The sequence below is a fragment of the Oncorhynchus kisutch genome, linkage group LG14 (genome assembly GCF_002021735.2).
Source record: "Oncorhynchus kisutch isolate 150728-3 linkage group LG14, Okis_V2, whole genome shotgun sequence".
NCBI classification, from domain to species: domain Eukaryota; kingdom Metazoa; phylum Chordata; class Actinopteri; order Salmoniformes; family Salmonidae; genus Oncorhynchus; species Oncorhynchus kisutch.
Genome location: NC_034187.2, coordinates 62,571,306 through 62,587,705, shown reverse-complemented (window position 1 = coordinate 62,587,705; position 16,400 = coordinate 62,571,306). Strand labels below are relative to the sequence as shown.

General features: G+C 43.1%; 1 protein-coding gene across 2 annotated transcripts in view; it reads left to right on the top strand.

The window, feature by feature from the left end:
* The window catches only part of LOC109903521 (trafficking protein particle complex subunit 9-like), a 333,691-nt gene that overhangs the window by 107,656 nt on the left and 209,635 nt on the right, over positions 1-16,400 (top strand). For both annotated transcript variants that reach the window (XM_031788712.1, XM_020500289.2), the window contains one exon: positions 1,654-1,806. In XM_031788712.1, the coding sequence (XP_031644572.1) occupies positions 1,654-1,806 (153 nt within the window). The remainder of the gene's footprint in view (positions 1-1,653; positions 1,807-16,400) is intronic.

The window sequence follows — 16,400 nt, the reverse complement described above, 5'->3', positions numbered from 1 at the left end:
GCTGTAAAACAGTGATCACTAAGGATCCATACAGAAAACACCAGACTGATACCTTTCAGGATTATTTGTGAGGATAACATCAAGGAGAGCAGCCTTTTCTGGGTGTTTGGAATCATACCTTGTGGAATTGGTAATCATCTGAGAAAGATTTCGGGACTCCAATTGCTTTAGGACTTGGTCAGGTGTTTATTTAAAAAAAAACATGTTTTTAACCTTTATTCAGACAGTGTAAGGGGCCAGTAGAGAGGTTGGGTACAGGCCGGTGCTGATGGAGGACGATAGCACCCAGCAACAGTCAACAAAGGGCTATTTGAAAGTTTAATGCTTAAAACCAGCAAATCAAATTGTTTGGGGACAGACTTGGTGGAGACAACCGAGCACTGAAGGTGATCCTTGGTAAAGATTGCCACTCCCCCACCTTTGGAAGATCTGTCTTACCGAAAAAGGTTATAAACCGAAAAGTTATCAGTATTCAAAACACTCTTCCTTAACCACGTCTCAGGCATGACCAACACATCTGGATTGGAGCTGTGAACCCACACTTTCAATTGATCCATTTTAGGTAATACGCTTCTCGTGATAACGTGCAGAAAACACTGGCTTTTACGAAGCAGATATCAGAGCACAAGTCAGAATTGTGACTAGCAACAGTAGATGTGCCAGGGTGTACATGCACTTTTCCAGATATCATCAGCAGTAATACAATCAAGGTACGGCGGACACCAATAATAAGAAGAGACTTGCTTGGGCCAAGAGACACGAGCAATGGACATTAGACTGGGTGAAATCTGTCCTTTAGTCTGATGAGTCCAAATTTGAGATTTTTGGTTCTTACCGCCGTGTCTTTGTGAGACGCAGAGTAGGTGAACGGATGATCTCTGCATGTGTGGTTTCCACCATGAAGCATGAAGGAGGAGGTGTGGGGGTGCCCCACACCTCCTCCACCTCCTTTCACCCTGATGTGTAATAGTATCAGCCTCAAAACATCAGTTGAACAGGTTTACACTTTGATGATGTCGGCAGACACACACACACAGAATTGGATGACCTCAATAATATGTAACTAACAATATCAAACTTCTCATCTCGATGCTGACGTTGCCAACATAGCATTCAACTCTAGATGGTTCTTGGTCAATAGTTAAATGCTTAAAAATGCAGAACAAATTTAATTTCAGTTACCTGTTGGTACAAACACTGGAGATAGCGTCCTGCTTATTTCCTGGTTTAGAATATTTTTGACCCTGTGATGTCGTGTTTTGCTCATTCCACTGTCATGCTCTGCCAAGTTCCAACCTGACTTGAAAGTTCCTCCTCATTATGATGTTTTCTGATTCATTTTCCCTTCGGTGCGCAACTGAACATCATGTTTGTTGTTTTGGGAGAGAGGCGCCTTCTCCTCTCCTCCTTACGCTTTCAACAACACAGTCCTTGTTTGGGACAGTTTAGACGTGTGTTGAGAAGGGTAGCTGTATACTGTCATTGCCTGTCTTTAAATCAGTATTGACTACCTCCGTGAGGTTGTCCTGAGATTTAGAGTATAATGCTTCATTACATCTCTGCCTCTCTCTCTCTTTAACTGAAGGTTTTCTCTCTCTCTGGTTTTCTCTGTACACTACTTTATTCATTGTCTTGTTGTATTGTTTCCTACAGAGAAGCTGTTTGGAGAGTTCCTGAGCTGGGACCTAGAGGAGGCTGTGTCTCAGCTGCCTCTGAAGCCAGGCCAGTCTGTCACCCTCACTGTTAACGTCAAAGTCAGACTGGACTTCTCTGGAGGAGAGAACCTGCTACAGGACCTCAACGACGGTGAGTGGTTGAAATTCCAGATGAGCCCCAAAGGTCTCCCAATCAAAATGATCCAGGCGCTCTGCGACCAACTTTGTCAATAGAACCTAAACTCTTTTAGACAGGAGACAACATACATGGATTACCAGCACCCCCACACTCAACAACAGTGGTGATCCCAATATAGCACCATTCTATTGGTTTTGGCTTTTGCCTTTCTGGAAAGCATTGGGTTCCCAGCTGCATGGCCCCATAGCACTGGTTAAACATGTACTGGATGCAGAGTTGAGTCTCTGTGTACTACCTTCACCCGCTAGCTGAGTGTTCCAGAGAGGTGTTGAGACTGAGGTTTGTTATCTCATCAAACATTTAACAGACATAACCATGCAAACAGCGGACTTCAGCCCTAACTCCTCTCTCCTTATTTTATCTGCCTCCCTCATGTCCTTTCTCTGTCTCCCACTCTCCCTGTACTCTTTCTCCGATGTGATGTGCTCCTGCATACATGAGAAGAGACCAGAGGAGAATAGAACTGAACTGACATGTTTAACTCAGCGGCCCATGCCTCACTCACTCACGCTCTCTCTCTCGCTCACTCACGCTCTCTCTCTCGCTCTCTCTGTCTGCCCGTCTCGCTCTCTCTGTCTGCCCCTGCCCCTCTCTATCTTTGAGGCTATTTAACAGATACTCTTTAAAGTTTTAATTAGCGTAGCAGTAATCATGGCCCCTGAATGACAGAGATAAGGCAAACAGTGCTTCCTTAAACAACAAACCCCTGAAAACCTTGTGTATTTTGTTGGTGACATTCCGGACCGACTCTATGTTCTGCTGTAACTGGCTGGATCTTATCTGCTACTCCCAAGTCCTAATATGTAGTTATTTCTCTGTAAAGCTTCAATACGGTTACTGCTGAGGCTTATTAGTGTTATTGTTTAGCACAGTTTAGTGGTGCTCGGAGCTGTGGGTTGATTTGAGTATTGCACCTTGCACTAATTCAAGTTGGAAATGTTGACATTTTGACAAACAGAGTGCTGCATGCTAATATGCCTGATGAGGTTTGGAATTACATTGAATTTGAATTCACTGCAAATTATTGAAAGAACAATGTGGCATAATATGTCTTAAAGACGTCATTTTCTGGTTATATTCATGTAGTTCACTGGTTTTGTGGTTGAGAAGACTTCATAGACCCCACATTACAACCAAATGGTCTCTGTTGCTACCAGGTCAATCTGTCTTCATGACAACAGCAGGGCGTCTTGGGAAAGACCTCATACTGTAATAGGCTAAATATCTTCTTCCTTTCGTCCTGAAGTGATAACACCTCAGAAAGGGTTTTGAGGCATTCAGTGCTGTTTCCATTAATATTGACCCCATCCAGCCTGAAGGTGCATGTATAAAACAGACTCTTGGCCCTGTGTGGGAATTGAATGGATCCTTCACCACTGCATGTTTGGCGTGGGGATAAGCATCAACCGCTAGCAGATCTCTCCCTCCCGCCGGCTCTCTCTCTCTCGCTCCATATCTCTCTCTCCCTGTCCCTACCTTTCTCTCCCTCTTTCCCTCTCTCCCACCCTCCCTCTACCCCCTCTTTGTAGGAGAATTAATGGCAGCTTGTGGCATGCATAGTGTGTCAGAAGCATTCTGATCTGAAATACTCTATCTTTCTCGCGTGCGCGAAACTCTCTCTCGCGCTCTCTTTCTTGTCAAATAAAATAAAATTGTATTTCTCACTTGTGCCGAATACAACAGGTTTAGTAGACCTTACAGTGAAATGCTTACTCACAAGCCCTTAATCAGCAATGAAGATTTAAGAAAAATACCTACATGCAAGTAGTCTGGTAATTACATTATAGTAATTACAATATAGCAAATTAACACTGGAGTGATAGATGTGCAGATGATGATGTGCAAGTAGAAGTACTAGTGTGCAAAAGAGCAGAAAAGTAAATAAAAACAATATGGGGATGAGGTAGGTAGATTGGATGGGCTATGTACAGCTGCAGCGATCAGTTAGCTGCTCAGATAGCTGATGTTTAAAAGTCAGTGAGGGAAATATAATTGTTTATTTGACCTTTATTTAACTAGACAAGTCAGTTAAGAACAAATTCTTATTTTCAATGACGGCCTAGGAACAGTGGGTTAACTGCCTGTACAGGGGCAGAATGACAGATTTATACCTTGTCAGCTCGGGGATTTGAACTTAAGTCATAAGTCTCCAGCTTCAGGGATTTTTGCAATTCGTTCCAGTCATTGGCAGCAGAGAACTGGAAGGAAAGGCGGCCAAAGGAGGTGTTGGCTTTGGGGATGACCAGTGAGATATACCTGCTGGAGCGCGTGCTACGGGTGGGAGTTGTTATCGTGACCAGTGAGCTGAGATAAGGCGGAGCTTTACCTAGCATAGACTTATAGATGACCTGGAGCCAGTGGGTCTGGCGACGAATAGGTAGCGAGGGCCAGCCGACTAAAGCTTACAGGTCGCAGTGGTGGGTGGTATATGGGGCTTTGGTGATAAAACGGATGGCACTGTGATAGACTGCAACCAGTTTGCTGAGTAGAGTGTTGGAGGCTATTTTGTAAATGACATCGCCGAAGTCGAGGATCGGAAGGATAGTTAGTTTTACAAGGGTATGTTTGGCGGTGTGAGTAAAGGAGGCTTTGTTGCGAAATAGGAAGCCGATTCTGGATTTAATTTTGGATTGGAGATGTTTAATATGAGTCTGGAAGGAGAGTTTACAGTCTAGCCAGACACATAGGTAGTTGTCCACATATTCTAAGTCAGAACCATCCAGAGTAGTGATCCAGAGTCCAGATCTAGCTTTTTATCTGAGAAAAGTAGGGTACACCGAAAGGTAGCGGAGAAATGACCTTTTTGTGAATTCTCATCCGAGTGGAGAAGTGCAAATGAAGCACAACGTTTCTCTGATGCCGAGTAGAAATTACAATAAGAAGCATTTTAGACGTGCATTTATAAAATGCAGCGAAATATTCCGCGTTAACGCGAACCTAAGTTTATCTTGCTAGTTATCTAACTAAGCGGCTGAATTAATAAGCTGACAGGACTTCATATTGTGTTAGCTTTCTGCCATGTTTGAGAGGTCAGAGCCCTTTGGATGAGTTATTGATTTTGATTTCTTTGAGTTATTTCTCCTCTTTGTTATTGGCCCGTCTGCTCCTCCCCTGTTTTCTCCTGAGCAGAGCAGGCAGGCCTGTTTCCTTAGCGAATCCAGACTCCACACAGACACAGCGTGTACACATGCTGCTCCAAAGCTAGTACTGTTCTTCCTTCAGACAAGCATGCATCAAAACTTTGTTCATTGGAACAATGTCTCTCGTACACATTCACTTGTAAATAATAACATAAATAAAAAATCAAATAAAAAAAGGACAACTTTATGAACTGGATGGCCTGTCTGTGCAGTTTATTTATTTTCATTTGTGCTCACTAGCATATATAGGAAATTCACTATTACTTGTGCTAATTTTGTTAATATTCTGTTAAGAGACGTCCAATGGGCTTTTGTGCTCTTTTTTTGGCTCCCTTGTGTACTAAGCTCCCCTTGTGTACTAATACTGTAAAATCCAGTATGAGAGCAGGGCAGTATGACGATATGAAAATCTGCATACTGCCCAACCCTATAAAACCGACTAAAATAGTGGTGATTATTTGAATGATGGATGGAGTGGAGGGATTCTTCTCCCCTCCACCCCTTGCTGCTCCAAACCTTGCTTTACACTGAGTGTCCAAAACATTAGGAACTCCTAATATTGAGTTGCACCCCCTTTTGCCATCAAAACACCCACAATTTGTCCATGCATGGACTCTACAAGGTGTCAGGCATTCCACAGGGATACTGGCCCATGTTGACTCCAATGGTTCCTATAGGTGTGTCAAGTTGGCTGGATGTTTTTTGGGTGGTGGACCATTCTTGATATACACATGAAACTGTTGAGCGTGAAAAACCAAGCAGGGTTGCAGTTCTTGACACACTAAAACCGGTGTGCCTGGCACCTACTACCATACTCCGTTCAAAGGCACTTAAATATTTTGTCTTGCCCATTCACCCTCTGATTGGCACACATACAAAATCCATGACTCAAGGCTTAAAAATCCTTCTTTAACCTGTCTCCTTCCCTTCATCTACATTGATTGAAGTGGATTTAACAAGGGACCTGGTCAGTCTGTCATGGAAAGAGTATGTTTGTACACTCAGTGTATGTAGTCCATAGTACATACGGAGGTACTCCAAACATAACTGATCTCAAAAATCTATTCTATCACCCATGTACTGTAGGCAAGGTGTAGGAAGACTGCTGGCTCACCTACTTTCCAGACCACAAGCCTGCAAAGGACCGCTTTACCCTCGGGCCGTCCCCTTTTAACTGCTTCCAAATCAAATCTAAGTTTATTTGTCATGTGCGCCGAATACAACAGGTGTAGTAGAGTACAGTGAAATGCTTACTTACAGTCTCTTAACCAATAGTGCGAAAAAAAAGTTGTGTGTGTGTGTTGGTAAGTGAAGAAATAAAACAACAGTAAAAAGACATTTGAAAATAACAGTATCAAGGCTACATACAAACACCTGTTAGTCAGGCTTATTGAGGTAGTATGTACATGAAGATATGGTTGAAGTGACTATGCCTATATGATGAACAGTGAGTAGCAGATAGTGATGAACACAATGCAGATAGCCCGGTTAGCCAATGCGCGGGAGCACTGGTTGGTAGGGCCAATTGAGGTAGTATGTACATGAATGTATAGTTAAAGTGACTATGCAGCAGTGTAAAAAGAGGGGTTGGGTTGGGGGGGGGGGGCACACAATGTAAATAGTCTGGGGAGCCATTTGATTACCTGTTCAGGAGTCTTATGGCTTGGGGATAAAAACTGTTGAGAAGCCTTTTTGTCCTAGACTTGGCACTCCGGTACCGCTTGCCATGCAGTAGTAGAGAGGCCTCTTAGAGAGAGTCACCATGACCTCAGCCCTTACACACATTTTTTGTAAAGAACATGAGAAGAACAAGATGTAATTTCCTCCGATCGTGGTTTGAAAAGAAAGAGAGGAAAGGGGCTGATGAGAGAGAAGGGGTCCGTTTAACCAAACTAAAGGACTATCGCCCCCTAGCACTCACATCTGTCATCATATCATAGATCTACAGTCAATGCAATCGCCATCGCACTGCACACTGCCCTAACCCATCTGGATAAGAGGATGTATGTAAGAAAGCTGTTCATTGACTATAGCTCAGCATTCAACACCATAGTACCCTCCAAGCTCATCATTAAACTCAGGTCCTGGGTCTGAACCCGCCCTGTGCAACTTGGTCCTGGACTTCCTGACGAGCCTCCCCCAGCTGGTGAAGGTAGGAAACAACATCTCCACTTCGCTAATCTTCAACACAGGGGACCCACAAGGGTGCGTGCTCAGCCCCCTCCTGTACTCCATGTTCACCCATGACTGTGTGGCCAGGCCGCCTCAAACTCAATCAACAACACAACAGTAGTAGACCTGATTACCAACAATGATGAGACAGCCAAAAGGGAGAAAGGTGAGGGCCCTGGTGGAGTGGCTCCAGGAAAATAACCTCTCCCTCAACGGGCTCTAAAGAGGGTGGTGCATCCTGTTCACCCCGCTACCATCCAGAAGGTGAGGTCAGTACAGGTGTATCAAAGATGAGACCGAGAGACTGAAAAACAGCTTCTGTTTCAAGGCCATCAGACTGTTAAACAGCCATCACTAGCCGACTACCACCTGGTTACTCAACCCTGCTGCCATATAGACATGGAATCACTGGTCGCTTTAAAAATGTTTACATCCTGCTTTACTCATTTCCTATGTATGTACTGTATTCTATTCTACTGTATTTTAGTCAGTGCCACTCCGACATTGCTCGTCCTGATATTTATGTATTTCATAATTCCATTATTTGACTTTTAGATTTCTGTGTATTGTTGTGAATTATTGAATGCTACTGCACTGTTGAAGCTAGAAACATAAGCATTTTGAAACACCGGCAATAACATCTGCTAAATATGTGACCAATAAAATATGGATTTGATGAGACAGATAAAGCCATTGAGAACAGGGGGTTGCAGAGGAGCCGAGGGGTTCATTCATTGATTCATACTTAGACCAGTTTATCCCTCTCATTGAGTCCAGAGGGGTACTACAAAGCCAGATCAATGAGTTAGCCAGCTAACTTTGATAAACGGCAGGCGGCAGGTAGCCAGGTGGTACCCTAGTGATGGGCGGCAGGTAGCCTAGTGGTACCCTAGTGACGGGCGTCAGGTAGCCTAGTGGTACCCTAGTGACGGGCGGCAGGTAGCCAGGTGGTACCCTAGTGATGGGCGGCAGGTAGCCTAGTGGTACCCTAGTGACGGGCGGCAGGTAGCCTAGTGGTACCCTAGTGATGGGCGGCAGGTAGCCTAGTGGTACCCTAGGGATGGGCGGCAGGTAGCCTAGTGGTACCCTAGTGATGGGCGGCAGGTAGCCTAGTGGTACCCTAGTGATGGGCGGCAGGTAGCCAGGTGGTACCCTAGTGATGGGCGGCAGGTAGCCTAGTGGTACCCTAGTGACGGGCGGCAGGTAGCGTTGTGGTACCCTAGTGATGGGCGGCAGGTAGCCTAGTGGTACCCTAGTGACGGGCGGCAGGTAGCCTAGTGGTACCCTAGTGATGGGCGGCAAGTAGCCTAGTGGTACCCTAGTGACGGGCGGCAGGTAGCCTGTGGTACCCTAGTGAAGGGCGGCAGGTAGCCTAGTGGTACCCTAGTGACGGGCGGCAGGTAGCCTAGTGGTTAGAGCGTTGGACCCGAGCTGACAAGGTAAAAATCTGTCGTTCTACCCCTGAACAAGGCAGTTAACCCACTGTTCCTTGGTCGTCATTGAAAATAAGAATTTGTTCTTAACTGACTTGCCTAGTTAAATAAAGGTAAACATGTGAAAACAAATAGTACGTATAAGCTGGAATTAGAAGCCTAAGTGGTGTTGTCCATTAGTTTATTCCAATTGGGGGAGGGGAAATAATAAAGGAACATTTCAAATAAAATATACAGTACCAGTCAAAAGTTTGTTTTTTTTCTTTATTTTTACCCAACTTTTCTACATTGTAGAATAATAGTGAAGACATCAAAACTATGAAATAACACATATGGAATCATGTAGTAACCAAGAAAGTGTTAAACTAATCCATTTATATTTGAGATTCTTCAAAATAGCACACTCTTGGCATTCTCTCAACCAGCTTCATGAGGTAGTCACCTGGAATGCATTTAAATTAACAGGTGTGCCTTGTTAAAAGTTAATGTGTGGATTTTCTTTCCTCAATGTGCGATACAGAAGATAGCCCTATTTGGTAAAAGTCCATATTATGGCAAGAACAGCTCTTATGAGGATAACTTCATTAGAGTTACCAGCTGCAGAAATTGCAGCCCAAATAAATGCTTCACAGAGTTCAAGTAACAGACACATCTCAGCATCAACTGTTCAGAGGAGGCTGCGTGAATCAGGCCTTCATGGTCGAATTGCTGCAAAGAAACCACTACTAAAGGACACCAATAATAAGAAGAAACTTGCTTGGGCCAAGAAACACAAGCAATGGACATTATACTGGTCAAAATCTTTAGGTCTGATGATTCTTTGAGATTTTTGGTTTCCAACCGCCGTGTCTTTGTGAGACACAGAGTAGGTGTACGGATTATCTCTGCATGTGTGGTTCCCACCGTGAAGCATGGAGGAGGAGGTATGATGGTGTGGAGGTGCTTTGCTGGTGACACTGTCAGTGATTTATTTAGAATTCAAGGCACACTTAACCAGCATGGCTACCACAGCATTCTGCAGCGATACACCATCCCAGCTGGTTTGCGTTTAGTAGGACTATTATTTCTTTTCAACAGGACAATGACCCAACACTCCTCCAGGGTGTGTAAGGGCTATTTGACCAAGGAGGAGAGTGATGGAGTGCTGCATCAGATGACCTGGCCTCCACAATCACCCGACCTCAAACCAATTGAGATGATTTGGGATGAGTTGGACCACAGAGTGAAGGAAAAGCAGCCAGCAAGTGCTCAGCATATGTGGGAAAATACTGTTGGAAAAAGACTGTTGGAAAAGCATTCCGGGTGAAGCTGGTTGAGAGAATGCCAAGAGTGTGCAAAGCGGTCATCAAGACAAAGAGTGGCTACTTTGAAGAATCTCAAATATAAAATATATTTTTATTTGTTTAACACTTCCTCATGATTCCATGTGTTATTTCATAGTTTTGATGTCTTCACTATTATTATACAATTTAGAAAATAGTGAAAATATATAAAAACCCTTGAATGAGTAGGTGTGTCCAAACTTTTGACTGGAAATGATGCAGACATTTACATTGATGGAAGCTACAATCTATTTGCAATATTAAAACTCATCTACCCCCTACAAAAAGAAGAAGAAAATATTTAAAAAAAAGATATTCATGCTTCACCTATACTGCCATACCAAGCACTAACTGCTCATTTGATCGAAAATGAGTTCATGTCATTGGTGCAACAGAAAATACATGCTTAATCATGTGGCAAGTATTCTGCCTCTATTGTATCTATTGTATTGTGTTTTGGAGGAAATGGGGTCTTGTTAGCAGTAACTACATAAAGTTACTGTGAAACCAAGGTAAATAAAATACATTTTTCTCAGTTCCATGCTATGAGCAGTTACGGTCTTTTTGCTTGGTAGGGCAGAATAGAGCTTTCCATAAGTTCTCCTAAACCTGCGTTTACCACAGACCTTAATTTCTGTGTTTATCCCCCCCAAAAACATTCATTTTCCTATAGGCTTTGGCCATTTAGCAAAGGCAGAGTTAATGTCTACAAAACAAGATGCCATTACTATTCCTCTCTCTCCCTCTATAATTTAGAAGACACCGTTGCACAAACAACATACTGATTTATGCACCAGCACTGGTATCAGGCTGTAGAAGAGGGAGAGAGACCACTGAAGTAGGGAACTGAGTAAACTATAACAAGTGATACGCCGTTCCGACACGTGTAATATCACGTTTAACAAGCCAAACATTGAAATGCTGTTATAGAAGGTCAAGTAAAAACCTAAACGGGTCAGTGCATTAATACTGGTATATTGTAAAATAAGGTATATAGCCCTACTTGGTGATAAGCATTAACAGCTAGCGTCTCTCGCTCTCTCCCCTCTCGCACTCGCTCTGCATTGATATGATATATTTTGTGTGTCAGTTCGTTTGAGAGTGATACTCTTTTGTCTGTTTCTCATACCGTAAAATGTACTTGAAATAATTCCTTGGAGTTTGAGATCGGTATTTGGAACTGATTTGCAGATAAAACCACTAAAATAAGGTAATTATTTGAATGATGGATGGATTGGAGTGATCCTTCTCCTCCCACTCCCACTGCTCCAAACCTTGATACAGTATATGTGAAGTCAAATAAACTGGCCTCTGTGTGTATAAAGAACGTGTCACATTGATTGGCTCCAATCTATGTCTACGTGACCTTGCAAATCAACCCTTCATTTTTGGGCCCGACTCAGGCACAATATGTCATTTCCTTTGTTCTTGGTTTGAAAGAAGAGAGGAGTGGCCAATGAGACAGAGCCATTGAGAACATTGTGTTTCAGAGGAGTCGAGACAACACGCACAAACACGTTGACACACCGACCGGGACAGGCTGAAGACATAACTCAGTGTCTGATGGGATTGATGTCATCACACATAGACTAATGGGTTGTAGTTTACAGCAGACATGATTGGTTTCGATGGTGTGAGCACCATACTAAATTACACCGTGTCTGGGTCCTGCTTTTAATGCTGCTGTTCTCTTTGTGTGTGTGTGTGTGTGTGTTTTATGTTATGTAAGCTCAGTTAGTAAGAGCGTGGCACTAGCAATATCATGGTTGTGGGTAGGACTGTGATGATTATGGAATTTTGAGAGACCATTCACTGTCATGCAAATAGGGCATTGGGCCACCACGAGCCAGAAGACCTTCAATGCACCTTGGCATAGATTCGCCAAGTGTCTGAAACTCTGTTGAAAGGATGTGACACTATTCTTCCGCAAGAAATTCCATCATTTGGTGTTTTGTTGATGTCGGTGGAAAATACTAAGGCGCCGCTCCAGAATCTCCCATAAGTGTTGAATTGGGTTGAGATCTGGTGACTGAGACGGCCATGGCATATGGTTTACCTTATTTTAATGCTCATCAAACCATTCACTCATGTGGAGTGGGGGCATTGTCATCCAATGGGGGCATAGCCATGGTATGTTAATTGCTTAATTAACTCAGGAACTACACCTGTGTGGAAGCACCTGCTTTCAATGTACTTTGTATCTGTAATTTACTCGTGTCTCCATTATTTTGACATAGCCTTGTCCCACCAACATATTTCTGAATAAGATCCTGTTGCATGATTTTCTTCCCAACAGCCAAATTAGCAGAATAATACATTACTCTGCAGCAGATATAAAATCCCACCCCTTGACAGGGCTCCAGACTAACATCCTCCCCAGCCCATGATTTGGTCGCACATCTTTTTCCCCCGCTGAGTCATGCAATAGAATAAATGTGTTATCATTCACCTTCTAAAGTAGTTTGCTGTGCTTTAGACTGTATAATATACTGAGATGGGAGGCTATTCAAGAAGTAAGAAGTTTCATCTAACATGTCCACGCAGGAATGCATGGTTCAAGATATGTTGATGTGCAACCTAATCCAGTGATTGTCATGAATTGTGAGTTGACAATAGACTATTGTTGTTCAACTTTAACAGTGTTCCATAGTAATCGTTAGTCCAACAGTTGCAAATGATAGTTTTTATTGGACAAATTAAGGTATGTGTATCACTGTTTCCTTCCGTTTAAGAAAAGTTTTTAAACAGAATTGGCGGAATGAATATACCCCTGATCACATGTAAACAAAGTTAACTTTTTAAGCAGCCATGTTGTATTCCTTCTCGCATCTATGCACTCTCCTCCTCTCACCTTTTCCCTTCGCTTGTGGAATTCAGCTGTATGTGAAAAAACCTTTCCAAGCCAAACCACATCATAACCTTTACACACAGCCTACATCGATGTCACCATAATTGTTAAAGTAACGTCATAGTCAGCATAGCTAATATAACTAACACGTTAGTAAACCTGCTACAATCATGCAGTACAGTGTACTGTCAGTAAGCAGTTTAGCAGATACACTGGCGGTCGCCGGTGGCAATAAATTGGTAAAATCAAAAGCTTACCTTGACTTGGAAGAGTTCCAGTGTTGTGTTGGATAGTCAAAGCCAGCTAGCTAACATAGCATCCCTCTGTTTGAGCCGGGTTTTTGAGTAGGCTAAACTATCTAGCTGCATTTTCTAGCGACAATAATGTTTTTTTAAATGATGAAATATCGCTCTCGCTTCTTTCAATTTTGAAGAAATGAATTTGTTCAAAGCTGTTCAACAATTGTCTTTCTCTCTTTTTGAGTCAACTACTCACCACATTCTATGCACTGCAGTGCAAGCTATCTGTAGTTTATGCTTTCAGTACTAGATTAATGATCTGATATTTTGATTGGTTGGACAACATGTTAGTTCATGCTGCAAGAGCTCTGATAGGTTGGTGGACGTCCTCCGGCAGTTGTCATAATTACTGTGTAAGTCTATGGAAGGGGGTAAGAACCATGAGCCTCCCAGGTTTTGTATTGAAGTCAATGTACCCAGAGGAGGACAGAAGCTGTCCTCTGGCTACACCATGGTGGTACCCTACAGAGTGCTGTTGAGGCTACTGTAGACATTCATTGCAAAACTGTGTGTTTTAATCAATTATTTGGTGACGTGAATATATTTAGTATAGTTTTATCTAAAAAGGATAATTCTTTAAAGGTCTCACAATAAAAAATAAATAAAAATGAAATTCACTGAGGATGGTCCTCCCCTTCCTCCTCTCAGGAGCCTCCACTGAGCATGTTACTGTACAACCACTGTGTTCCATTTTAGGCGTTTATCAGTGCCATTTTCAACCCGTATGAGTGTAAAGGGGTACAACTTCTTTTTTTTACCATAATGGACGGTTACGTGATTCTACAATAATTTTGCTAGCCCTAGTTGTGGTTTCAATTCCCATAGGGATCACATTCCCTTTCTTAAAATGTATGGAACATGTATGCAATCACTCTACTAATTGGCTTTGGATGAAAGCGTATGCTAAGTACCATATTTTATATTATTCTGTTTGTACTGGCTGAAGTCTCTAGCCAGTGCTCTAGTCGTCCTCTCCATCTCAATAAGAGCTATTGAGTAGCGTCTGGTTGTCCTAGGGAGGCGGGGAGAAAGTAAAAGCAGTCTGGAGCAGACAGCGTGAACACATTAGCCCATGGATGGTAAAATCTCAGCGTACAACAACGTCATTAAAGGGAATTAAAACAACCAGGGAGATGCATTTAGAAAATCCGGCACAATTACAAAGGGACAGGGTGGGGAGGCTGTCAGTGTTGTAACCTTCTTGTTGCTCGTTGCTCCGCTCGCAATGTTCCCAGTGTACCGCAGCTAGAATATCTGTCAGTCTACGGGCTTCTTCGCCGATGTCATTCCGTTTTGGAGTGGAGGGAGTTGCGATTTGTCCTTGCTCGGCAGAGTAGGCCTCTTCAGGTAATCACATTACCTTAGCGATATGATTACAGAATATGCAGAAGATTGACAGACTGCATTTATTTGAGGGAAAATAAACAAATATTTTCTTCAGATGTACCTAGATATGACTTTGTGTGAGGTATTCGGCGTGAATTGTCTCATTTATTATATGACGATCAATTGACTGACTTCCCACTATTAAGAAGCTTTTATACGTCTTAATCTTTTCAGTTCTGGAGGCAGGAACCATTGAGACAGCAGCTCAATGAGTCTGTTCCATTCAGCCCAGTGTGTCGACTGAATGGACCTTAATTTCAAGGGACCAAGTCTTATATTGACTCAATCAGCAGAGTGCAGCGGCTGTTTAAAGTGCTATTGAAACCTGACATTTGAACTGATATATATTTTGGTCAGTCCTATGAACTCCATTATGGACTTAATTGACCAATTATTTATTGAAAATAAATCTCTTTCATAATTGTTGGACATTGATACTTTTCCACTGCTTATTTCATCAAACTTGTCTATGTGAATATCTTTGCACATTTCTTTCAGTCAAACATATTTTATTCCCAAATTAAGAGTACTTAAAAAGTACTTAAAAAAGTACTTAAAAATCTTATTAAAGAGATTCTCTGGTAGTTTTGTGTACTTTTGCAAACTTTTCAGCCAGTAGTCCTGAAAGTAGCACTCACGAGCCAAAAGTGGTCCCTGAAAACAGCATTATTGAAACATTTAAAAAAAAAAGTATTTTACCCCCTTTTTCTCCCTAATTTCATGGTATCCAATTATTAGTAGTTACTATCTTGTCTCATCGCTACAACTCCCGTACGGGCTCGAGAGAGACGAAGGTTGAAAGTCATGCGTCCTCCGAAACACAACCCAACCAAGCCGCACTGTTTCTTAACACAGCGCGCATCCAACCCGGAAGCCAGCCGCACCAATGTGTCGGAGGAAACACCGTGCACCTGGCAGCCTTGGTTAGCGCGCACTGCGCCCGGCCCGCCGCAGGAGTTGCTGGTGTGCGTTGAGACAAGGATATCCCTACCGGCCAAACCCTCCCTAACCCGGACGACGCTAGGCCAATTGTGCATCGCCCCATGGACCTCCCAGTCGTGGCCGGCTGCGACAGAGCCTGGGCGCGAACCCTGAGTCTCTGGTGGCACAGCTAGCACTGTGATGCAGTGCCCTAGACCACTGCGCCACCTGGGAGGCCCGAAAACGGCATTCTACGACACATATGTGAAGATATGTGCACCATGTCATTGCTCTCTCTGTCTCTGCTGTGTCCACTGAGCCGTTGGGCCCGCCCTGTAACCTCATTGGATAAGGCTGGGCAGGCCTCTTGCTAGCAGTCACTCAAATGCGAGGGGCTGAAGCTCACTGGGTCGAACTCAAATTGCTAGGGGCCTGGCCCACGTGGGGGGAAATATTGGGAAAATGTCACGGCACAGCTTCAAGAAAACAGTCTCTTTCAAACTAGAGATTTTGTGGCTAATTGAGGTGAAACAGTAATTCTGCTCATAGATTATGCATGTATGAACGACACATTGACTCGACAGGTAGCCTAGTGGTTAGAGCATAGTGGTTAGAGCCTAGTGGTTAGAGCGTTGGACTAGTTACCGAAAGGTTGCAAGATCGAATACCCGAGCTGAAGGTAACAATCTGTTGTTCTGCCCCTGAACAAGACAGTGTTCCTAGGCCGTCATTGAAAATAAGAATTTGTTGTTAAATGACTTGCCTAGTTAAATAAAGGTAAAAATAAATAAAACACATCCAGCCCAAAGCAGGAAGTTTAAAAAAGACTTTCTTGTCGTCAAAGTACCTGAGCATGTCTTTAACAGTTATAAGCCATATAAGCCATACATTCGTATACATTCGTAAGCAGTACATAAGCATCCGTAGATGCAAAATGACAATAAGATGGATGATGGTAGATATGTTGTTCACTTTGTCACCTCATAAGATAAATGTGATGAGGACCATCTCACAGCATTATGAGC